Source organism: Linepithema humile, chromosome 3 (genome assembly GCF_040581485.1).
Source record: "Linepithema humile isolate Giens D197 chromosome 3, Lhum_UNIL_v1.0, whole genome shotgun sequence".
NCBI lineage: Eukaryota > Metazoa > Arthropoda > Insecta > Hymenoptera > Formicidae > Linepithema > Linepithema humile.
In genome coordinates, this window is record NC_090130.1 from 20,269,794 (window position 1) to 20,296,276 (window position 26,483).

General features: G+C 32.4%; 2 protein-coding genes and 1 non-coding gene across 13 annotated transcripts in view; 1 reads left to right on the forward strand and 2 right to left on the reverse strand.

Annotated features, from left to right (window-relative positions):
* The window catches only part of LOC105671542 (orexin receptor type 2-like), a 34,159-nt gene extending 23,800 nt beyond the window's left edge, over positions 1 to 10,359 (reverse strand). For 2 of the 3 annotated variants that reach the window (XR_001100615.2, XM_012365797.2), the window contains exons 1-2: positions 10,025 to 10,359; positions 4,785 to 5,921 (exon numbers count right to left, since the gene is read on the reverse strand). Coding sequence is in view for 2 of the 3 variants with exons in the window: in XM_012365797.2 (XP_012221220.1) it covers positions 4,785 to 5,243 (459 nt within the window). In the remaining variant the exon portion in view is untranslated. The remainder of the gene's footprint in view (positions 1 to 4,784; positions 5,922 to 10,024) is intronic. The other variant, XM_012365798.2, reaches the window with a different exon arrangement.
* Positions 1,849 to 1,988, forward strand: LOC136999180 (U11 spliceosomal RNA). Its single transcript, XR_010889581.1, has one exon. It is a non-coding gene; the product is annotated as a U11 spliceosomal RNA (small nuclear RNA).
* A 5,704-nt stretch (positions 10,360 to 16,063) lies between the features above and the next one.
* LOC105671541 (protein croquemort-like) lies at positions 16,064 to 26,351 on the reverse strand. 9 transcript variants are annotated; one of them, XM_012365796.2, is made up of 10 exons: positions 26,064 to 26,136; positions 25,866 to 25,930; positions 20,617 to 20,749; positions 20,361 to 20,524; positions 20,138 to 20,279; positions 19,855 to 20,058; positions 19,552 to 19,763; positions 18,946 to 19,240; positions 18,780 to 18,853; positions 16,064 to 18,688 (listed from the first exon to the last, which is right to left on the reverse strand). In XM_012365796.2, the coding sequence occupies exons 3-10, from the start codon at positions 20,728 to 20,730 to the stop codon at positions 18,421 to 18,423; spliced, it is 1,473 nt and encodes a 490-aa protein (XP_012221219.1). In that variant the 5' UTR covers positions 20,731 to 20,749; positions 25,866 to 25,930; positions 26,064 to 26,136; the 3' UTR covers positions 16,064 to 18,420. The 9 variants fall into 9 exon arrangements, with proteins under 9 accessions (XP_012221219.1, XP_012221215.1, XP_012221214.1 ...); XM_012365792.2 differs by lacking the exons at positions 25,866 to 25,930; positions 26,064 to 26,136 and adding an exon at positions 26,147 to 26,351; XM_012365791.2 differs by lacking the exon at positions 25,866 to 25,930 and having other exon boundaries at positions 26,064 to 26,351.
* Positions 26,352 to 26,483: the final 132 nt, after the last annotated feature.

Here is a 26,483-nt window from a genome sequence, read left to right on the forward strand (position 1 = left end):
GTAACGTGGTTTAAAACTGTTTTAATTATATATAGCTACTATTAATTATTTGATTATATAGAATTACATTAACACATTCACTTAATCATTTTCAAAGTAGCTAATCAGAATTGCAAATATTTGGAAATACTGCAACAATTTACATTATGATTCGTAAATACTGATATAAATTAAATTTGATATAAAAAGTTATTTAGGAAGAATTATGGTATAAGCTTTATAGGCGTACTCGTGTTGATAGCATACATAATTGACTTATCTGATTAATCAATTTAGCCATACATATAATGAATTTGCATTTATACCGCGCTTGAGAGGTGCACGTGCTAATTATGAATATTCAATACGGACAGTATTATACTTTCTGCATTATGGGATCGATATATCAGAACATACGTCATTTATGACGTACATGATATTTGGTCATAGATGGAAAGATAAAAAACACGCATCAAATGCGTTGCATATACAGAAGTCACGAATTGGTGAAATAATATCTCGATTGTGTCATTGAGTTTTATAGCTCATACACAGCACGCTTAGATCCTTATCTTCACGAATATATATGTCCTACTTGCATTTAAATTTATGTACCACACATTTTAATATATCATGCTATTATTTTATCGTTTAAATAACGTTTAAATAACGTGATCGAATTACTTATGAGTGATCTAGGATTATTATCTTTGTCAATATTATCTTTTTATTATCTTTTTCAACAAATAAAGTACTTATTTTTTTAGTATTAAAGTAGAGAAAAAAAATTACGTGCTAATTGATTATTTAAAAAATTTTACTTTCCCGTATTTAAAAAAGAATCTGCTTTTATTTGAAAAAATTTCATTTCATTTATTCTATTCATTTTTTTAATAGTTTTTTATCTCAATTATTTTTATAACTTGACACGAAGTGTCAATTATCGTGGTATCAGTTTAATGCCAAAAATATCATGGTTTAAAAAACTAACTGCAATACAGAGTTTCAACGATACAGAATTTCGCAAAATAATACAGGTATCCATCGTATCTTTTTTAAAGATACACATATTAATATGTACATATTAATTATAATATTTTTGCATAAAAAAGTATGGATTGTGATATTGCATTTCTATATTTTTCTTTTGATAAAATACAATCTCGATGTATTTGATATTGAGGACATTAATATGTACATATTTTGCATGTGCTCAACATAGCATAACTCAATCAAATTAATGGCGTTGTATAAAATTCTCTCTTAAAAGGTTTCAGCAAACGATTAATTTCTTTAAATAAATCTTTTATTCGTTATATTTGAATCTAACGTCAATATAAACTTAAATTACCAAAAGCTCTTTCTTGCAATCTATATTCAGAATGCATATTTATCTTTTTTAATATATATGGTAATGTTAATCCGAAAGATATTAAACACAAAACAAACCAAACTTCATGCGAATCTTATATGAAGTTGATTTTATCTATCTTTTAATAAATACATTCGTATACATTTTTAAAATTATTCCTTTACTCTTCTCTTTTACTTATTCTATCATTTAATATCCATTTTATTATTAACAAATTTAATTATTACTAATGTTAATCCTTATATTTGAAAACATAACCTGATCAGATGAAACGCTGAATGTTTTTTTTCTAGAAAATAAATCAATAATGATATCTCAGATTTGAGTATAACAGGGAATTATGTCGTCGTAATATATGCTATATAGTATATATATGTAGCTCTCCAATGTAGTAGTTTGTCAGACACGCAACAGATGGCCGAATGAGGTAGTAGCTATCTCGCATTTATTTTTCAAGACACGAGGCTTATAACACGCCGGTGTGCGACGAGCACATCAAAAAGGGTGCTCGCTACTTCAATAGCGCGTCATGGCATCTTAATGGTGTTGTGGCGGGGTATGGCTATCAAGACATACCCAGTACATAATTTTTGGAAACGTGAGGCTGTTGGCTGCCAATTTTAGCACCGGCGCCTCCATAAGCTTTATTTCAAAACAACATATTTAAGCGTTAGTTGCGGTCCACTTAGTGTTTTCACTAGTTCTACAGCAGCAATTTCTGTAACAATTGCTTTTCTTTTGCATTGAAAAAGACTTTTTATATGGTTTATTACGATCATCGTGTTGTGTTGCGACACAATACGACCGCTTTGTCACAATAAATCGAGAACTTTAATTACACGACCGTGTTTTGCAATAACAGTCATCGACTAAAAGCGTAGAATCTCAAAGCGTAGAAAGTATGCTTTCTATAATAAGTCAATTAACTCTCAGATTTATTAGCTCTCTGTGAAGAATTTCACTGCGAAAGCTACAATACATTGACCAAACAAAGTTAGCCATGCACTCAAATAAACATTACTGAAACTCGTTCAAAAGAGCAATTCTCGTAAAGTAGCGTAATTCGTGTGTAAAATGGTAATCAACTTAACAGACTCTGAAAAGGATTTTTATTGCGCAAACTGATTTATCAGCATTGCATGTCCCGGCGGGAGTAAAGTTTTCCCGTAAATTTACGTCTCTATGTCATGCTGTATCATAATTAGGTGGAGACAATTTTGCACGTGGATTAATTTTACGTCTGCGCATTTAAGTTTCCGTGGGACGAGTCTAAGGATAGTGCCGGATAATGTCGATTATCTGAATTGCCAATTATGCAAATCGCTGCTTCAAGTAAAGTGTCTTGAACGCGTTAATTTGTAGCGTTCATATTTTATCAGCACTTTTATATTCATATCTCGCGGAAATTATTTTTTAAACGATCTTTTTTTAAATTTTCACAATGGAACGCACGACAGTAATGTATAATAGTGTGTTTCGCCGATAAGTATTTTTTTCCCGCAGGATCGCTGCGGTCGATTTTGTACCACTGTCCATCTAGATACGTATAACGGTTAAATTATACATGCGGCAAGCGTAATTTGACCTCCACTGGTGACCATAGTTCGTTAAAGAGTTAAAATGTTAATAATATGCAAATGCTGATACAGTTGATACAAGATTCGGGCCAAATGCCAAAATAAATTGAGCGTGAAATATCTTTTAAAAAGTATAACGCGATCCTAGCATACAAAGTTTCCACATACAGCACGTAGGTGTGCTATAAAGCCATACTTTTTTCTCGTCTGAGACACAAAATCGTTCCTTCGATCAAATGTGATTATAAGAAAGAGACGAAAAATTTATGTATTTTAAGAGATCAGCTGCTCATTTTTTAAATAACATTATTCGTGAGGCGATTTCCATTTCCATGAAAATTTTAAATGTTACACACACACACACACACACACACACACACATTTACAATTTCATTTTAGAATTTTTTAAATTTCACTATAGAACCATGGTTGCTGTAGCGATCGATGTCGAAATAGAATAAAAATATGTAAAAGTACCACTGGAGGTGGAAACCAGTTTTGCAAAGTGTATTCCGCTTGGCTTCCTGTCGGAAATTGTGAATTCCGAGAAGGACGAGGACGCGCGTTTGGGAATATCAAGGGGTTTTCTAAATCTGTGGAAAATGCCACGTGTTATCTCCCCGCGGTGTCGAATGCCACTTCTTGTCGGTTTCATCGTGTGCGTTTCAAACCGCCGTATCTGTGAGTCTGTCTTCCGAGGTATTAAATCCAGTAGCAAAAGCGGAGATTAAACCGTAAATTTCTTAGAACATACACATAGGTGGAAATCGCCGGGTCTCACATTACGATGATTTTTATTTCGGATCCTTATCATTTCTACTTCAAGAAACTCTCATATATATATATTACCTTAGAGGACTTCTTTATCGCCACATCCGTACTAAAAATTTTAGAAAGTGAGAAAATATATCTCTTGATAGTAAAAAGATAAATAAAAGTGTCCTTGAGATGAAAAGATATTTATTATATATGTTATAGCGTTATTTACAATGTATCTGTAGCATGTGGACTATTCAAATCATTCGCGACAAGATCTTTCGTAACTAAAAGCTCGCGTAATCAAATAAAAAGAAACCCAATATCAAAATATATTGACATTAATAATAAAAAATTTTTTTAATTTCTTAAATAAGTAAAATACTTTAAAAGATGAAAGTAAGATCAATTAGCACAGTTAATCTATCTAATTTCGGAATATATAAATTTATGATATCTTGAAATTTAATTGAAATTGTCGAAATTTATAGAAAGATTTTTAGAAAATGAATTCGATTTTTGTTTTATTTTTTGTTTGATTACCTCGTTCACACGAATTTAATTTTTGAAGTAATTTTATTTCTCAACGTAGCAGTCTGAGTGCGAAATCCAAGAATCACTAGGCTGTGCTCAAGTAGGTCGTACGAGAATCTATTGCCGAAAGGGGATAATCTCTATTTGTCAACCGCAGACAAAGAGCAATTTGCTAAACCAAGTACCTCTCCAATTCTCCTCGAAAAGGGGTACCAGATATACTAGAGGCGTAATGAGTTCATTTAAATTACAGAACGTAAGACGGTGAGAAGTAATGAGATGTTTCTCATTACTTAAATTTTTTTACATTATTACAAAATCAAAGCGTTAATTGTCTCAAAAAATATATTTAGATGTAACGCGTATAGAAAAAATTATTATTTTAAATTTTTTCTACTATAGTAGAAAATTTATAATAGTATATAGAAATAGATTTTAATTCAGTAAAAATCTACTTGTAATGTGTGTCAGAAATTTTCCACGATCGATTCGATTCGAAGTCGATCCGAGAACGATGCGGAAACATTTTCGATGATTCTCAGGGTAAGAAATTAAATGACACTCACCTGGAGATAAGGCACCGTCTTGCAGAGCCTTAATCCGAGAAACCAGGTTTCCGTGACGTCCCAGAGAACCGTCGGCGGCAAACAGATTAGCAGAACGAGGAGGTCGGCCACCGCCAGGTTGACAATAAAATAATTGGTCACGGTGCGCATCGAGTGATTCCGATAGACAGCCATGCAGACGAGCGCGTTGCCGATCAGGCCGATCACGAAAACGACGCTGTGCATTCCGATTAACACCCAGTCGGAGAATTTCGGGAATATGTGCTGCATCATCAGCCCGATATAGTCCTCATCCGGGATGCAATAGTCGTTGGTGCAGTTCGTGGCGTTGTTGTACTCGAAATCCCCGTCGTCCATAAGCGAGTAGTAATCAGCCGTCTCGTCGAGCGCGTCGCTCGAACGAGGCGTCGCCGATGCCAGCCAGGCGACGATCATCGATTCGAGAACGGCGAGATTCATGTTTCCAATTCTCTTACACCGCCGCGATATTACTGCATCTTCCGCGTGATATATTCAAAAGTCCCACAAATCGCCGCCCGCGCGGCGATGTTGCATGTCGCGTGAACGATTTAAGCGCGATTCGTTTTTGACGTTGTATCGCACAGCAGGAACTCGAAGCAGATAAATCACTTGTCAAACCGAACATTGATACGAGTCATGCTGGCACTAACGTAGATAAATAAAATAAATGTCTTTCACACAGATAGAGTCTTCGGATAAAATCGTGAACGCGCGGGCAGGAATTACGCGGATCCTTACGAATACAAAAGTCTTTAAAACTATCTCTCAGCAGCAATCAGCCGTTCTCAAAGTTCGTAATTCTCTGTTCCCTCTTCTTTCCACGGCCATGACTGTACCCACACGACCTTAGCGTAGAAATTCTTTGAAGCAAGAATTATGCATTCCACCGCGCTTTTCAAAGCGCGATTGTAATCAGCTTTGTCTGCTCACAATAAGGAACACAGTCTGGAAATCCAATCGTCCGTTTCTTATGCCGCGTAAGACGTAATATTTCCACTTTTTGTATTTGAGCACTTCGATAGAGCCACAGGCTTGTTTCCAACAGCACTACGATATGTCAATAGCTGAATATTCCTGCCGAAGACGTCGGATACGAGTAGTTCGAGGCTAAACCTGCTAAACATTCATTGAACTTTTGTTCAGACTCTGTTAGATTGAATTTATCACATATATATTTCAATAATTGAGCTTTTATGGACGAATTACACATGATTAATTCTCAACTAAAAATATTTAAAAATCGATAAAATTAATAATACGATATTTTTTAGCCTTTGACTTCTGCTAACTTTATTTCAAAGCCTTTTAGATGGAATATTGCTTTTATCAATAAACACAAAAGAAAAAAATAGGAGAAAAAAATTGCATTAAAATGAAATCTTCTAATTGTTCATTGATTTTGCGTACAAGCAAGAATTAAGAGAGACATATTTGAAGTTAAATTCAATGCAATACATTCTCGAGGTTATTTAAATAATGTTATCTTCTTCAAAGTAGATGCTTTCTGCATTTCCTCAGTCATCCCAGCAATGTTTCCATTATTGGAAGCACTTCTAGCATTCTTGGAATAACAAGGCAAGATTGAAACTTATATAAATTGCCAAACCAATTATATTAACTGTTAACTTACGGAGCAGCGTTTAATAAACATTAATAAACATTATAGATGTTTAATTAAATCGATCTAATAATGAACCTTCAAATCGCGTGGGTGACACAGGAAAATGAAATTATGGTTATCGGCAAATAAAGCCAATCGGCATCTACGCTGAAAAGCAGCGGGCGAAATAATGGTGGGAGGCAAGAGCGCGAAGCAATAACGATCATATAGCGTATAATGTTTCAAATAAATCAGCACCTATACAGAGCGTTCCAGAATCAGCCGGGAAAAATGGACGTATTTTTATCCCACGTGAAATACAGGATTAATTTTTGCTATCAGGATGGGATGTTTGTGCAGCTTTCCAAATTTCGACGTTCGATATTTTTAGTGATTAATTCACGAATTAAAAGTTTTAATGGTTTGGAAGTACAAACGCCGTACAATATGGCCGTCCGGCAGAAACTGAAAGCGTCTGCAGTGGGGCGCAAATAAAAAGAGTGCAGTCGATTAAGGCTTGTCGCAGTTAATTTACGACATCATTATTTTACGGTGATTAGTGTAGAACTAATAAATCTGGCTGGTATGTAGGGCATTTTTACCTTGTTTGTGAGTAATTTCAATAAAGCTTTTTGCACGATGCCGCTAAAAGCTCAGTAGCCAGCGGTGAAATAGGTCGGCGGATGCCAGACATATTGAATTATGATGAGAAACGTGGGGTGAAATATAGCCGAACGATTTTAGCAAGTCACGATTTTTCGTCAAAAAGCTACCGTCGTAACTTTATTAAGTAGACTCATATGATGCAGTCGCTAACCACGTTGGAGCGTAAAATAATTGTGACTGCGTTTTTCTATGCGTTCCACGTACGTTGCAGTAACAGTGATTGTTTGTACCGTCCATTAGCTCTTTTGTTGAATCTGCAGTTTGATTGGCAAAAAAACTTCTATAATTATAATATGAAATAGTTGTTTATATTTAGTTAGCCTCACACACACATACACACACATTTTTTTGACGTTACAATTCAAAAACTTCTATCTGTAGCGCATAAACATCACTCATCCGTAAAATAAGCTTTTACATTGAATGGCAAATAACGTTCTATTTGCGTTTCTACGTTTAATTTGTGGAAAATACTTCATTTCTAATAGTGTGCGGAACGAGAATTATTAATGCTGAACACTTTTGTCAACAGACACTGATTGCAAATATCACAAACTTGTAAAATTATACCTATATAGTTTCCGTTAATTCAGCATAAATTTTACTTTTTGCGTAGTAATATTACTGATGACTGTTTGTTTACAAATTTGTTATTGAAAATAACAGTAATGAACGATTTTTATACTTTAAAATTTTTTTATATATCTGAAAGAATATTTGAAAGAATATTAATTTGTAGCGTGTGAAAGAATCAGTGATCTCGCGTTTTTTTAATCCGCAGTTATTTTTCTCATGTAAAACTCGTAACAATTTTCTCATTTAAAAATTATCAAAACAGTATTATTTACATTTGCTTGATGAGAAAATACCAAGAAATTTTATCCTCTACTTTTTTAATGACTACCGAGTTTCAAATAGTTATCAAAACTAATTCTGAATTAATTTAATTAGTTACCGAGATATTATATTTCTCAAAATTAATATTTAAGACTTCTAATTTAAAAACTTTATCTTTTAGTTTACTTTAGTCTTTAGTTTATAAGCAAAATAGTTCTTTCAATCTTAATATATGCCGATGCAATTAGTGCTTTATTCAAAAACTTTCTATCGTTACTTTCGATTTAATCACCGAAAGCGCTAGTAAAAGAGATGCTAAAGTTCTGTTGAACACCCTTTCTCTTTTTTATTGTATCGTAATACAAACAAGAGACGTCTATTTGTAAAACTCTTTCGATCCTGTCGAGAATAATTGAGATGACACTTTCGTATTTTTTTTTTTTTTTTTTTTTTTTTGTTACAAGTTAAACAAATCTACTTTTAGTTTATTGAAATATAAATTCTATCGAGGGATTTGATAAAAGCTTTTATATTTACAAAAGCGTTTTTATCGAGTTTTTCCGTTTCTTACGAACATGAGGCAGTTGAACCGTGCAATTAACTATGCAAGCGGAAAGATGTGCTTCTCAAGTATCACAGGAAATTGGACCGTCTAGTGTGAGTGTAAGCGAACACTATTTCCGCATCCTTTTGTGCACGTGTACCTATCTGGAATTAACCTGACTTTCAGTATACAGAGAATGGTCTGTTATCGAATAAACATGGGAAAAGAATAATTCTCGTAACAAAAACTATCTTTTTTTTAAAAAAAAAAAAGGAAATAAAAGATATGGAATAAATTCTTCTTACATAAAGTTTTTTGTTTCACTCAGTCTGTATAATGGGAAACAAACGAGCTGATTCTGCACCATCTGGCATATGAAAAATCACATCTACTTTCGCTTCAAGTACGAACGTCGCGGACTTATGATATCAGGTCTCGTAATGTCGCTTCACGTTGATTTATCGTCGCGTGCATCGCACACTCGTTATACCGCACATTTGAAGTGATTGTTAACTGGGCTGATTGCCAAAACATTAAATCCAGTCTGATTTTGCGAAAAGTGGCTGCGTAATGTTTACCGGCATTCCTTTACCGTCCCGCGCTCGCCGTTGAAAGATATAAATGCAGAAATGCGCAATGGAACTTTAAACGTTACCCGCGAAGGTACGGTCACGTTTAGCTATTTCACGGTGAAACGTCACGTGGCTGTCTTCCCCGCGGTACTCGTAACAGTAATGGTCTTTCTTAAGTGAAAACTTGCACCGCGCCTCAAGATCAGTCTCTCACTTCCCGCGTACGCGTCTATAATTGAATATTTAAGCGGATTTTTCGGATGCATTTTTAATTTTCTTTTCATCGACGGAAATGAGACTGCAAAAAGTATCAAAAATATCTTTTACGCTTTTGCATCGCGAGAGAGACTGTTATCTTCTTCACATAATTATAATTCAATATTTAAGTAGATTTATATCAAACTTAGCTCACATTTTCCGTATACTTTCAATCTTTCGGTGAAACTTCTAATCTAAATAATTTTTACAGTGTAATTTAAAGAAAATTCAAAAAGAAAATATAAGTGAAAAATAATTATTGCAAAAAATAAATTACTGCGTATGTTTGGTGATTCTATTGTACGTCAAACTATTTGTGACTAGATGTACTGTTTTTCATATATCACAACTCTTTTTTACATAACAAAATACATAAAAAATTGCAAAAGTAAGTTGAACGACAAGGTAAATGCAATATTACGCGTATAAATACTGGAATAATATCTTCCATTAAGGTTCAGTTAATATATTAATTTAGTGCGCTTGTTTGGTGGAGTTATGCATATTTACAGTTAGTCCAGTAATTATACACAACAAATAATTACTAACTACGATTTCAGTTCCATGTTAACTATGTTGGTAACTATTTAATTGAACATCTAAGAATTTTTAATGTTTATCAATATATCGCTGTTTTAGAACTGCGGCAACGCAACCCTAAAATCAATTTTTCTCTCCAAATTTTTCTTTATCTTTAAATCATTAATCAAAAAAATTCTGACATGCATGTAAAACTATTTACCTGTGTTTGCCGGAAAATCATAGATGAGTATTTGCCGATGACAGCAGTCGCACACGAATTTTTGCCGAACGGAAAGCTGAAGATTAGATTTCCGCGTAGACGACACGAAGTTTGGCCGACTTCGTAAAGTTTTTAACGCGATCTTTCCGACCTGTGTTTTCTCAAAGCACTTTCGCGATGCAGTATGAATCGAATATGTGACACTTGACAGGCTGTCGCGACAGCCGTTTCTTAGGATCGTTACGATGCACGGAGGTAAATATACCCCGACGGAATAACACCGAGACCTCCTTCGACGCGAAAGGATGCGAACGCGACGGCGGACTCTGCGGAACTGAGGTTGCGCCGTTTTAACGAAGTCCGCGCGCGAGAGGTGTGCTCGCCGGTCACGCTGCGTTGCACGATGCGAAAATTGCTCAATCTAAAGAGACCGAAATATTCTACCTGCCTGTACACGCATTTCACGTATTCTTTCGCGATAAGTTTGTGTGCAAGCAAAAAATTTATACGTATTTTATAATTTGTTGTAAATGTCTAAGTAACGAAAATATCGAGGCATCGATAGTTTCAAAATTGTAAACGATTGAAAAACGAAATTAGGAAGCAAAGCAAATAATTGAAAGTTTCTATAATAGAATTTTTATTTCAAAATTAGTTACAAAGATATAAGATATCGAATACTAGAAACTAAATAAAACTTTTTGTTAACAATTTTATATACATTTTACCATTGTATTTTATAAAAAAATTGAATTACGTATCCGTTTGCGATATTTTTTGTACCTTTTATTATAAAAGATAATATAAAATATTACAATATGAAACAATTGGTTAAAATATGTATACGAAAATTGTAGTATATTAATCTTCTCATCTTCTCATTTTGTAAATTAAACCCATAATTTAAAAGTTATTTTATCAATTGAAATTATCATTACATTTTCTTGAAATAATGAGGAGACACTAACATAAAAAAAAAACGCTCTGATTATCGTTTTTAAGAGGCTATTAATTATCTGTATAATTAAATTTTATAATTATGATTTATGATGCTAAATATTCCAGCGCGCGATGTTATTCTATCTACCTCTAATTTCAAAGGCACAAGTAATTCGCGACTGTCGTGTGAGAAGCATTAAGAATAAATTACGTCTGGCACATAAATTTTCATGAAAATGTCTTATTTTTATGAAAATTTTTATCAAAATGTGTTTCGGTCAAGAAGAAATATTATTTAATACAATTTTTTAAGCATCTTAAAGAGATCAAAATTCTGTTAAAAGAAACTCTTTTTAACAGAATTAACAAGAAATAAAATTTTATGTATATCGATTTACATTTCTAAAACTTAATTAGCAAAAAAATGTTTTTTTGATTGTAGATAGAATTGAAGAATTATGCCTATATGACACTTTTGTAGCAGAAAAATGTCTGAAATTCAAAGAATAAATTTGCTGCAAACATTTTATTTCCAGTTACAAATTGCTCTGTAAAACATTGCAAATAGCACACTTAAGATATATATATAACTAAAAACAAGATAATTTTTCAATAATCAGTGAGACTTTTCCATCGAAAGATTTATTCCCTCACTGTTTACTCGATGTTCATTCATCATTCACCCACTGAATCGTCACTGTCGCCGCTATCTTATCTTTACCGATTTATCATGAATCGTATTTTCCCCACTCGTCATTCGTCGATCCCACCTTCGCACAGTCGTGTTAATGCCGCTCCGTTAGAGTTAATTAATCTTATTCCTTAGAGAGTTGTACGACAAACAGGCATGTCCGAAGAAGATTACAAGACTACCGCGATAGATTTTTGAACCCAGAAGTTACTTGATTAATAGCGTTTTACATGTCACTTTTCACGATTTATGAGCTTTTATGAGCTCGTGATAAAAAATTTTTGTCTCGCCGTAAATTCAGAAGTTTAAATATTGCATATAAATTGCATACAAAAAGACGATAGAGACGGTAATAGCTTGACATCTTTAATCATGATTTTTCACATTTAAAATCTTTCCAATTACATGAAAAGATATGATATACTTATATCGTTATTCCTTCGAAAAATAAATTAAAATAATGTTTTGAGAGTATATTTAATATATTTTTATATACATATTTATTTTAATTATTTTATTTCCTCTTTTAAAAAAGGCATGTTACGATACATTTCGATAGCATCGAGGTTCATTGTTGTCGCTTTTCTTCAATTTCTAAGGTTGCGCTCAGTTCATATCGTGAACGGCTGTCATTGCGAAGTTTTTGACAGTTATTATCTCACGCACAAGAACCGTGAAAATAACAATCTCTCTTAAAAAGGACACGTTACCGATATATTTCGATAGTATCGAGGTTCATTGTTGCCGCGATGCCGATTGATTCTTTCGTTGCGCTCAGTTCATATCGTGAGCGGCTGTCATTGCGAAGTTATTCTCGCACACACAAAAACCGTGAAAAGAATAATATTATTATATACAATTTCAAAAACCGCGTCGTGTTACATTTGTGACACTATTTTTATCAATTGTTGTGTATCTTGATAAGCACATATTTTATATTCTTTCCCACTTAAAAAATTAAATGGTGCGTGTGTAACGCGCGTTTGTTAAAATATGCACAACAATTTATAAAAACAATTTATAAAAACAATTTATAAAAACATCGAAGAAATTGATATTTATATATTTATAAACTTTTGACTGACCACAAAATTCTTTCAAGCAAAATATTTTCCAGCACAGATTTCTTTCTAGAGACACATGTGTTCTGAAACAGTATAAAAACACGAAACGCGCAACGAGAAATAAAAAATTCTTGAAACCTACAAATAAAAAAATATATGTAGTGCGGAAAAGCCGATACGCGGAGTGCAGCTAAGCTTCAGCGAGCGCACCCTTTTTTAATGCTCTTTTCTAATCTTTTGAGAACCGCATTCTTTTTTTTTACAACAACTTCCTCCGAATGCCATTAACAAAAGATACCACCACGTCAAGCTTGCCGCTCTGCCAACTCTGTGCTTTACAATCCTCTTCAGAGTTCGATTTGTGCGATCTATATTTCTACTTGTGCAAGCATGACCACTGAGAGGACAGATGATAAGTGAGTGAGTGAAAGTAAATACTTTTATTTCATTCAAGTCCAGTGCCAGTCCTTATCAATCTGAAGTGTTATATCAAGAAAAATGATTATGTGGCGAAAAGTCGATTATCCGGATTGATTCGCGAAAAGAAAGGAGATGAAGGAGAGGATAAAAATAAACACTCATTTTATTTAAGTAAATCCAACGCCAGTCATTCTTAATCAATACGAAATGTGATTCCAGAGTTATTTGCTTTCGAATGCCAATTATCTGTACTAATTAATGATAAAAGCGGTCTGGATACAATCATGGTAAAACATTTGTTTGTTCATATAAAAATTATTATATTTTAATAATAATATATCGTAATGAAAACGTAATAATAATATATAATTTAATAGCAAAGTAATATTATATTACAATAACGAAAAAAGAACCACTTTTAGATCAGTTGCAGTTTAACATAAAATTGAATTATATATTAAATTAACATTTGTGTGGCTTCCGAGATTATATCAGGAGTACAAATTAGTTCGATCCGTTTTTTTGTGTTCAAAAATGCATTTATTTCAAAACAAAATGAATGAACAGATTAATTAAAGTATTGTCCATCGCTGGCTACTACTTTTTCCCATCTCTCAACCAATTTTCGAATTCCATCTCGAAAAAATGACTTGTCTTTGGAGGCGATCCAAGTTTGGAGCCAATTTTCGATTTCTGCGAAAAAAGTGAACCGGTGACCTGCCAAATCGTGCTGCATCTTTCGGAACAACCAGTAATCAGAAGAAGCAATGTCCAGAAAATACAGCGGGTGCGGTAAAACATCCCATTTGAGCGTTTCCAAATATTTTTTTACGATTTTTGCGACATGAGGCCGAGCGTTGTCATGAAGAAGAATAACTTTATCATGTCTTTGCTCGTATTCCGGCCGTTTTTCTCGCAATGCACGGCTCAAACGAACCAATTGAAGCCGATACCGATCGCCCGTAATAGAATCGCCAGGTTTCAGCAGCTCATAGTAAACAACACCCTTTTGGTCCCACCAGATACAGAGCATGATCTTCGAACCATGAATGTTCGGCTTTGGTGTTGATGTTGAGGTCGATGGCAATGATTGACCGGGCTCAGCGTAGTATTTTTTCCTCTTGGGGTTGTCGTAGAATATCCACTTCTCATCTCCAGTCACAATCCGATGCAAAAAACCTTTTCTTTGTTGCCTTTGAATCAGCAGCTTGCAAGTGAAAAATCGCCTTTCAACGTCTCTCGGTTTGAGTTCATAAGGCACCCAATTTCCTTGTTTTTGTATCATTCCCATGGCTCTCAATCGTACAGAAACGGCTTGTTGAGTTACTCCCAATGATCCTGCAAGCTCCTCTTGCGTTTGACTCTGATCTTCTTCGAGTAATGCCTCTAATTCTTTGTCTTCAAATTTTTTTGGCTGTCCAGAGCGAGGCTTGTCTTCAACGCTGAAATCTCCATCCTTGAAACGTCGAAACCATTCCCTACATGATTTATCAGTTGGAGCAGTGTCACCATAAACTTCGACAAAGCATTCGATGGGCTTTAGCTGCACTTTTCTTCCAATTAAAGCAGAAAATTAAAACCTCCCGCAAATGCTGCTTGGTTAGCACAAAATTCGACATTTCGAACACAGTAAAAATCAAGGTTTTTGTATGAAACTCAAAGCGATATAAACTGAATATTATTAGCAGATGTCTAACCTCTCTGAAACCGCCAAAATCAGCTGTCACTATAAACCATTCACAACAGTTAGAGTTATCTTTTGGAAAACGGACCGAACTAATTTGTACTCCTAATAATTCATTGGATTATTGCGGTTCTATTGCGGTATTAAAGAACAGATATTTATTATTTAATAACACACGTATATATTATAATAAAAATCTTAAGCCAATTTTTTTTAATAAAGCTTTGTCTCATCTCTATACTTTAATACTTTACTTTAATAAAAAGTTTCATAAAAAAGAGATCAAGACATTTTCTGCTCATTATCTTTTTGTGAAGTCCTTTGTAAAGACAGCTTGTACAGATCACTGTTCCGAGACTTTGGATATGAGATATTATTTTTCTTTATTACATAGATTTATTATTTATCAAAAAGAATTTCGAAAAGTGAAGAGAATAAAGAAATGCAAATCTTCAGAAAGAAATTAATCTTGTTACTTTGCATAGAAAATGCCGCAGAATAAACAGAACAAATATAACCAATCATCTTTCGTTAATTAGTTATCGACAAACAATGGATGATAAGCTAGGAATTAATTAGAATTCATCCGGAAAATATAATAAAGGTTGCAAAACATTATGCGGTAGAAAGTTTAAAATTTAGGGAGAAAGAAAGAAGTCTGATATGTATCTATATTTAATTACAATTTTAATTAAAGACTAACGTTGAGAAAATAATGCGCAATTGTTTGATTATAAAAACTGTTTCATAATATTATAAAAAAAAGTATCTTTTTGTCAGCTTATTAAATCGCGTTCATCATTGAAAATGCATTAACAGGGTGGTATTAAAATGCTAAATGTGCAGCATTTCGAAGCGAGAATAAATTAAAGAAACTTTTCGATAAATTGTTATGCACGGAGTGTCGTTTCAAAATTAGCTCAGCTGCTGTCAGAATCAATTGTCATCTGGATAAAGCATGACTGGGTAAATGTGACATGCTTTATAACTTAATTAATGTCCGAAAATTCAAGATTATCGAGTTATCGATAAAAATACTTATAAGAAGAATTCTTTCTTTTGTCGTAATTCTAGGCTAATCACTTTAACTATTCCATTAGTTTTCGCAGAAAAAAACCCTTAATTACACCCTTAATTACATAAGCTTCCCTTTTACACAAAACAGTATAAGCTTAAGTAAATTATATTACAAGGATCTCTCATATAATCGCAATAAAGGTACGATGAATAATAATGCGCACTTTCGATAAAATGGTTTTATATTTTTTCACAATATTTTCGCGCACATACATTTTCTCCAGTGAATATCACAGATATTTAGGATTACAAGTATTAAAGTTCAATCGTGCGAGAATACAATATATTTTACTGTGTCCGAAGCTGCGGAAATCATAGTACAAAATTAAGCGAATGTTACAGTGATATGTTAATCTGGATTTACTAATCCAAATTAATTCAGCTGATATTCTTCAGAGCTTTTATTTATAGAGTAAACAGTAGAGTAAACAGTATAAAATAAACAGATCTTTTAATAATTTCATATAATGCGATATTCATTGCTTCTGAACATATCTTCTAAAGTTCCCGCATCTTACTGCAACATTTAATTTTGCCATAATTCAATCATTCAACAAAACTTGCATCAAATGATAAAAATTTTCGCTGCACATGATCCATTAGCGTTGTATTTGTTGCCTATCGATTATTTATGTGGATTCTGAGATTATTAGTGAACAGTTTGCATTTCGTCAGAAGGCTACAATCGTGACAAATAATTGTTAGAAGATTAAACCCAAGATCACAGCCCTTATCGGTCCCTACGATTTTGAGCACTCCAAGATTGTAAACTTTTCTTCCCGAGATTTTATACATGATCAAACAAAAAAAATTGTTGGCTTGGAAAAAGACCGTCGGAATTATTATTTTTTTACATTTAATAAGACATAGTATGTAGATCTCAAAGTAAACGAACAAATATATAATATATATTTGTTCATTTACTTTTTGTTTGAAGCGAGATCCTACTATTTTTGTAGACTATGATATATTTATCACATACAATCTTTTAGATACTCCTTTAACTTTATGACGATATTCTTCCAAACTAACGATTCTTCCATATTATTCGTACTTACACATTTGCACAACATTTATGTTTTACCATATATATGTCGTCAACCTTTATTCGTAATTTTTGATTAAAGAATTAAAAGTAAAAATTAAAAAATAGTAAAATTTCGCCTATTAAAATCTACTTCTTCTATTGAAATAGATTTTTAGACGCGTAATTTTACTATTTCTTGAACTTCTTGCTTAACCAGTTGAGTGGTAATGTATCATATATGTACAAAAAAAAGTGCCAAACGTGGTAATGTGTCATATATGTACATTTTTAAATAACTTCAATAATTTTTAACAAATTTGTATAAACTTTAATACCCTAAGGTTTTTTGGGCTGCTGAATTCGAATTTGATGTCAAAATTGCAAAATTTAAAATGGCGGATCCAATATGACGACTGTTAATTGTTCAAACCAATAATTTCTAACATATTCGCATAGTACTTGGTCCACAAAGGCTTTTTTGAGATGTCAAAATAAAGAATTCTTTTTTACCTCTATCATTAGCTGGTTAAATATTTTAACGACCCCCCACATTTTGGTTTACACAATCATAATCGTCTTGAAAAGCCCTTTCAAATGAGTCCCCACTCGACGATCCACATCCATTCCGAAAAGTAGCTTTTTCGAAAACTTTGAACCCGTGTCTCACCGTTTTTCGATATTTTAACTTTTGACTCTTACCACTTTTGGCACAAACCCTTCGGAAAAGTCTACCACTGAAGTGGTTAATGTTTTCAAGATTAAAAAAATGTAAATAATATCCCTTAAAATCGAAACTCGCGAATTCCTTCACCGTGTAATAAAAGTATGAATACAGTTTTCGGAATGGTAACTCTTATTGCTTAGGCATAACAGAGAAATCGCTAGAATCAAATTTCTCTTATGTACATATTAAAGTTTCAAATGTCTATAAAATTATTCCTGACTTGTTTGAAACAGTCTCTTCTGTAGAGAGCAGGAACAATTTCTAATTTCATTAAAATAATCTCTTTTTGCCGTAATACATATCTAATAAAGTGCCAGTAATATTAATAGATTTTCTTTTACTGCATTTCAAAATATGCATTTGCACATCTCATCAAAAGGATGATCCAACGTGTTCCGCATATTATATCATGAATTCATAGCATTGAATAAAATCTATATTTATTTCGTATCTTATCGAATGTAGAAATAAATTTTTACTTTGTTTTGTTTAACACTTACATCTTATTGACTATTTGAACTACCCTTATTAGTGATTATTTGTTGAATCCCTAGCTACACTAGCAGCTGAAAGTAGGCACTTTTATACTCTTACGAAACTTTAACTGTTTTTCATCAAATATTTATAAGACATTGACACAGTCTTTTCTCTGTTCTATAATTATTTTGCAAATTGAAGAAGGAAGCCTGAATGTCATCGTAAAGGAAGTAAAGTAAAAAGCAAGTAAAAATACCCTATTGCTATCGATGGCACTAAAGGAAAAGCAATTACTATGCGACGGGATTATTCGTAACGTTGTTGTCATATTTGGATAATAACACCTGACCTTCCTCTCCTCGCCATTTTTGTCGAATGTAAATAAAAATTCCGATGAAAAATACCAAGATTCCAATGCCGGCTATTCCGAAGCATGTTACGGTGCCCAGTGTCGGAAGAACTAAAAATATTTTAACTGTACTCGCATAACTGGCAGTTAGATTAGCTTCTTGGGCAAACCACATCATCGGAATATAAGTCTTGTTGATATTTTCGAATATGCTAAAAAATTGAAGATAAATTAAATAAAATGTTCTTAAAGAGAGAGAGTATTCCAAACTATCTGTACCTACAGCTAATCTAGTCTATCTACCTCATATACTCCACTGGTTCCACCAACAAGTTTAATTGCAGTTGCGCCTTAACTCGCAATGGGATACCTGTAGTCTTTAAAAATTTTTTTTCATATAATATCCACACAGTATAATATACTTGCCGTTTCTAACTTAGCTGGTGATATAATTATGTGAAATACTTACTGGTTCTACTATCAGAAGTAGTTGATGCTTTTCTTTATCAGGTGCCATTCCTGATATAGCATTCCTATAACTCGGATCTGCCAGATAAAAGTGCGGCATACTAACAAACGCCGGCGCTCCATATTTACAGTATGAAATATCTAAAAGTCCACTAGGTGCGCAATTCCCGTTGGGACAATAACATTTTCTCGATGGCACAATTTTACCATTATCAAGCATTGTTTCATCTCCAATATATTTCTTCCCTACTATACCCTCAAACGTCGTTGTATTTGCGTATGCTAACTTCAGAAATCTAAACAATAAGTGGATTATGTTAATTTAATTTCTACTATTAATATAAATAACTTATATGCACAAACAATACTTATATAAGAGTATAATTGGCAAATTGTAACTCAATCTATCCAAAATTTAACATCAACTTTTTTAAAACCAAGAAAAATATATTTCTGAGATAAAGAATGATAGCAAGATCTGCGTAATTAATATAGAAAATGTATGATTGATATTTAAATTCAAGTATTTATTTTGATAGTTTTATCTGCTTTTGTATTAAGTGAAGTGTAATATGTATTATTCTCTACAATACATTTTGCTACTCACGTGCAAATGTCAGGCACAAAGAGAGATACATTATGATTTTTCGGTAAAGGTGGCCAAAAATCGCCAGCCGTTCCAGATATCATACCACATGAACTTTTGTAATAATCCGTTCTGTTACTGTAATTCCATTCTTTTATCTCTCCCATCTTATAGAAGCTATTTATTCCAGTCAGCATATTGAATGTACCATCGTAACTATCAGAACCATTCCTCTGTAAGAAAGGAAAAAGATTATAGTTTACATTTGAAGGGCTACATGGAATTGCTTGATGCATGATACATCATTAGATTCACTACACTCACCGCGTAAAACCATGCAAACTTATCATAAGGTAATTTAGTCGCTTTCATCTGTCGCGCAAGTTCCAACAACGTGTCATTGAATCCCTCGAATATTAGCGTGTTTACACTCTTAGTTATTACTAACTTCTCTCCTAGACGTACTATAAACCCATTCGCCAACTTACGTACAAACGAAGGTTTATCTTTTACGAAATGTCCAATCGTCTAGAATTGGAGATCACTTGTCATGTAACACGCACAAGAAATTATACATTTCAGTCGCCTACATACAATAATGCCTTACCGCAACTATTGGATTTAGATTGGTTACTTGATCAGATAGGCTCCCATTCGATAATGATTCTTCGAAAAACCAAACCTTTCTTCTTTGAAATGTGACAGTTCCGTTATCATTCCACACCTGGTTCACTTTATAATCAATTTCTCTGCAAATAAATATATATGATCTCTTTCTAACCTTGATGTCACGTTAAATATCGCAACAAATTTTGCAGAAGTAACGCTACCGAAAAACGTAAGGCCCCATTTGCTCAAAATGTGGTTTCGCATCCCTTGATGATTGAAACTCGTGTGGATTTGTCCAGTTGAACATATAAAACTTTAAATACATTGGAATCGGAGTCTCCTTCCACATAGAGTAACTTATAGATGTTGGTGTTAATGTTAATATCTACATAAAAATGTGTGCATTGAACATATTAAACATAGATTATCTAACATATATGAATAATTTGATAACCTTTTCATACTTCTTAAGCTTACCTTTAACATAGTCCAATTGTATAGATGAGTAATCCAAACCGATCCCAGAACTATGCCAAGAATCATGACTATTATACCGACTGTTGAGGTAACTATAACTTTTTTATTCCCCATTTTTGCCGGAATCACAGGTCTAAAAAATAAACAAATTATCAGTAATTTTATTTTATAACATTAGAATTGTACAGTAGCGTTTACACAGTGCACACACAAAACGTTTCTTACAAAATTAAGTAGCTTGATTTGTGTTTGTTTGAATTAATGAGTACTATCTGTAAAAAATTACGCAAACTGTATTGCATCGAAATATTTTCAAGATAAACTTCTACAATCTCAAGTTTTAGACTTGTCCACTCTTATCCACTCTTATCCACTCTGTCTAGACTAATCTGAAGTGATTAATTACTAAGTTTTAAAAAATCTCTTGTAAATAGAATCTGATGTTGCAAGAAAGAGTAGTGATTGTACAAAAGTAGTGATTGTGTACAAAATCATTCATGGAACAACGAGTACTTCTAATAGTGTGCAAAAATATCTAATGAAATAATATATTCTAGCATGTACCAGGTCAAGGCAAATATTCTTTATGAAATATTTGCATATAGTATATGCAAAATAATAAATACAGCAGTTCTAATTAGGCATAAAATAAACATTCTGGGGTCCAGTATGTTTTGCATGCCTGTTTTATCCATAATTAAAAAGGTCAAACATGTTTACATAGCTTTTAGCTAACAGTGTCCTTTCTTATAAAACACCCTAAAATAACGTTGCATAATTTGGATGCATCATATGTTAATTGAAATGTAAATAAATATATTTTTTATATATTTATAAAACTGATATATGTGCGATTGGCTCGATGTTATGTAAATTCTTATATTGGGTGTGCTAACCCAACACTAACCTACTTCGTCGTATTTATCTCGCTATATTGAAGGCCCACTGGTTGGAACGAAAGGAAAGTTGTCTCGCATTAAAATATTTGCAATACAGTTTACGGCACACATTGATTACGCAAAATTGTAATTTTTGCACATATGTACATGAAAATTTCATAGTGCACGCGTCACGCGCGTCGGAAGACTTGTGGGTTATAAGTCTGGTTTTCAGTCTCTTTTATTACTTCCTTCTGCTAATATTGTGTTGCACTTTCTACACTCAAAACTAATATAACACAAGCAAAAAAGAGCAAAATTAATTTTTTTAACGCGATGTGCCGTATAATTAAATATTAATTAAGAGGAAAAAATGAATAAAGATGAAGATTTGAAAGACAATAGAAAATTTGTGGCTAAAAAAAGGCAGCGAAAAATAACAGCAAGGAAAAGCAAGATAGCACACGCTGTTCTCAAAAAATAAATCGTGAATAAATGCATATAATTTAATGTTACAAATTAAATTTATTATAATATAATAATTAATATTATATAATATAATATATTATATAATATTATATAATATAATATATTATATAATATAATAATTAATATAATATAATATTAAAGTGTTTAGATTGTGAAATATTCTCCGCTTTATAGCCTTGTGATGTTTGCAGTCTCAACATTAAAATTTAAATACTATAAATTTTTCAGCTTAAACTTATCTTTTACTTTATGTTATTTTTACACGCGATAAGGAAAATGTTACAAAAATATTTTGTTAAAGAGCAGAAGAAAAATTGCTCTGGAAGTAAAAATCACGTAACGTGGCGTGACGTTACATAATGTTATTTTGACATTATTGTTTGTTATGTTATATTCTGCAGTATTTTTCATAAGTGAAAACGTTAATAACTAAATAACATGTATGTGACGTCTAGATAATTTGCATGCTATTGGAAAAATTATCTTCAAATGAGTAACTATTTAATTACTTCGTTCATTTTTGAATTTCAAATAACAGTTCTGTAAAAAACGAGATAATTTTTTTGAATTTAGTGTAGAATAAACTAATAAGTTCGAACAATACAAAAATTTATTTTTAATTCTGTATCGGAAGATTTTTAACAATTTTAAGAGTTAAGATAAAAGACAATTTTAAGGATTGAGATAACGACAGGCGAGCGGAATAAATAAAAACAAATTTCTTGAAGTTATTTTGCAGCGTAGACGTATGGTCATGTTTTCGATACTTTAAACGTTGTACCCAATTTGTGATTTAAATTTAGAATTAGCTAAAAAATCGTTGAATTAATTATTCGGTTGTATCGAGATATTCTGCACAGATATATTCGCGAAAATTCTTACCGCACAGATGTTTTCGAAGCAGTCGCATATCTGCGTGCATTAGGACTTTCTGGAACAACTGATTGATCGATCATTTTACCAATTTTTTTTTAACGACAGATTGCTTTTCCTCGAGAAACTAATTAGACGTGATTCATTAAGTGCGATCACGAATTTTCACGATTATTTTCATATTATAATGCGCGATGCTCTCTTAATTTATGACGAATTTCCGACACGTTAAAATCGTTATTTTATTTCTGTGTATTTTTTCGCAAACATTTATACGTATATCGGAATCCAGTATTAGAATATAACCGTCCGGCACAAAGTCTGACGACTGAATGTGAATATCAGTGACATTAACAACAATGTCAGATTTCAAGTATTTCATCCTGATAAAATTAAATATTGGGCAAAGCAATCATCTCATTTTTATCAAGCTAAGATAAGATTCCTTAAAAGTAGGTACAAGACACCTTTTCTCCTTTCAACTGCGGTTGAAAACACGGAAATAATATTTTACAATAATGTGTAGTACGAGCTTATGTTCGACTTTTCTAGATATCAGACAAAGTAAACAATTATTTTTTATATACAGTTATCTTTAGACAATTTTTTCGTACATATCTTATTTATTGCGTAGTAAAATTGCGTTTAAATAAAATTAATAAATAAAGAATATATTATATAAGGATTTGTTATCTATTTTACACTTAAGAAAAATACCACTTTTAACCGTTTATAGAAGCAAGTCTTTTTATCTATGTTTATGAAAACTTTCTTATTTTTAAATCTTTAAAGCAAAACTGCAAACATGTGATTTTTTAACATTTTTGTATTTATTAAACTCGCTATGCGATCACTTTTTCTCTTTTTGAAAACGTTAGAAAATTTCCTGGTAAAAATTTATAAAAGATTGAAGTAAACATGTGAGATTTCAGATATAATTAATCAAAGCAAAGATCTGAAAAAATACACTGATTAGAACAGATATATTTTTACTTCAATTGAGTTTATTTGAATTTCTCAAGCATTGTCAATGTGGATGATGTTTGCGTAATAATTAAGCAACTTGAATGATAAAAAGTGAATTAGACCGAAATTTCTTAATAACCAAGAAATCGATACGATTATATCTATCGTGTTTTTCTTAGCACATATGATTTCATTCTATGAGAATCTACGTCTAGTGAATTTACATCTTACTTTACTCTAAGAGTCGATGTGTCATCTTCTACGACAGTCATCTCGATAATATCGGTCATTTTTTGAAAACTATAACGTATAACCTTCAAGGAAAAATTGTAGGCGGATTAGACGGCAAGCGCAATGCTTTGCAAGTACTAATTCGTCGTTCGATAAATCGACAATGACTAATCATTCAGCAGTGAATATGCAAGTGGGAGAACTGCATTCTTTTACGATCTACTTTTTTATAAATATATTTCATGATCATCGCTCAAAGTTCGCATTTATTCCAATGTTCGCAACCATGAATACATGTATGTATAACAGATGTGCTGGTAAATCATTCAAACTGTAGATAAAAATATCCGTGGAACGATAGTTTTTTATTCACACATGTGTACGTTAAACGGGGATGAATCAACGGGCGTGACTCTTTCCAAAGATCTTTTTAATAAGAGATAAATATTCACGATGACACATAGCAGAAATGATTTCAAGAACGTATTGACATACAGCATGTTAAAGCAATATTTAAATTAGAAATTCAAATAACTTTGAACAAGAAATTTACATCTTCTTAAAATCTATTTTAAAATTTCAGTAAAAAGATAACACAATTCTGCAAGTAACTGTTAATGCGCGGCTTCTGAAGAAAAATATTTGAAAAAGTTATCGAAATTTAATATAACAAATTAAAATGTTGAAAATGTGAATTAAATTTAATAAATATTATGTTGTAATTTATATATATTTGTGCATTCTAGTCAGACACTTTCTGCGCATGATTATAAAATGTTTTGTGATATTTTTATCACGTTTGTTTTATTTATAATCAGCTTTGTTATGCGGATGTCAATCGACATCGCGAAATAAATTTTTTTTCCTATCAGTGAACATAAAAGTACGTATTTTTGAGTTTAATAAATTCGTAGCTATTTAATCTTTTTATATTTAATCGATATTTTTTCATTTTTAGTGTGTTTTCTTATCGGAGTATAATTTAAATTAGTTATGTATCTCTTTTCTACAAAAAAAAAAAAATGCATGAGTTTAAATGCAATGCAAATAATTTATTTATGCTAAGTTTGTTTTCGCAGTTGCTTTAGTATTATTTTTGGAATAAACTGTTGTAATACATACTGCTAAAATGTGCTCGACAGAAAATCATTTCAAGATAAAAATATTGTTATTTTTTCATATGTTTTATTTATTATATTATTATAATTCTTTAGCGTACATCGCAATATATCAACGATTGCTTAACATGTTCCGCGTCAGATACGCGTAAAATAGAAATGCGAACAAATTACTGAAGAGAAAGTGACGAGGAGAAAACACTTTACCAGTCTGCGCATAGCATAATAGCACCGAGCAAATCTGTAAAAAATTTACATCCTATTTTATCGCATCCTGTCAGCCGACAGAGATAAATGAATCTGAGTTTGTTGCGAACTGAAGTTAATATTAATAGCTGCTAATTCAAATGTAATCTTTGTCAGTGATAAGAAATATAAGTTATCATTTCTAATATCTCTCGATTTGCACTTTAAATGTGCATTGTTTTTCAAATAACGAGAAGTTTATGAGAAGTAAAATTAATAAAAAATAGTTTTCTCGTAAATTTTAGATTGTTTTGAAAAAGATTAAATATATGAATATAATAAAGTTAGATGAGTCATCACAAATTAAATACAAATTTTTTTTATAAATTATAGTGATAATCTTAGTGATGCATATAACAGTTATCTTCATTTGCTGAATTACTTTTTGTTATTCGATACTGAAATACCCGAATTGTACTTAATCGCACAAAGGTGTGTAATTACAAACCTTAGTCGGATAAATTCTTTGTTCGCGTGGCAAACGATAGAAGTGAAACGCCGCAATGCATATATCTGAATCAGTAAATTTCAGATTATTTCGTATCTCGTAAATTTTATTTCAACAATACGTTCTCCGATGAGTATATACGATAATCAAGATATTTCAGTGATAATGAACGTATTTAGTAAACGTATATTATCTCACCTCGATATAGCATACATCGATAACTTGAGAATTTGATAAGAAGTCAGATCGAAGATCAATGATGGACAAACGTTTTTACCCACCCGTCAAAATTAATCCTCAGAGTCGAAGTGCACCTTTCGCGTTTCTTTTTACACCACGCGTCATACGGGTATTCGGCACTCAACTTTGCGCTCAACTCGAACTGCGATGCAAGTCATGAATGCGCTCAATTCGCGCGCCGACTGTGCCGCTTACCAATCCTCGAGGATGTCGAACTCGGACATACACACGCATCACCCCTCTATTCTACATCGTTATACGTGCGCGCGTGTGTTGTCGCGCGACATTATGGACAATCAACAACTTTGAAGGCCGCGATATATATGGAAAGAAGCTTGGAATTTTTAATAAATATAACAGGTTTTCAAGCAAACAAAA

Coding starts and splice junctions, on each gene's coding strand:
- LOC105671541 (XM_012365788.2), bottom strand. CDS start 22,939: ATGATCGATCAATCAGTTGTTCCAGAAAGTCCTAATGCACGCAGATAT. Junction 19,764..19,854: donor AGTTTGCATGGTTTTACGCG/GTGAGTGTAGTG, acceptor CCTTTCTTACAG/AGGAATGGTTCTGATAGTTA. Junction 18,854..18,945: donor TACTTCTGATAGTAGAACCA/GTAAGTATTTCA, acceptor AAATTTTTAAAG/ACTACAGGTATCCCATTGCG.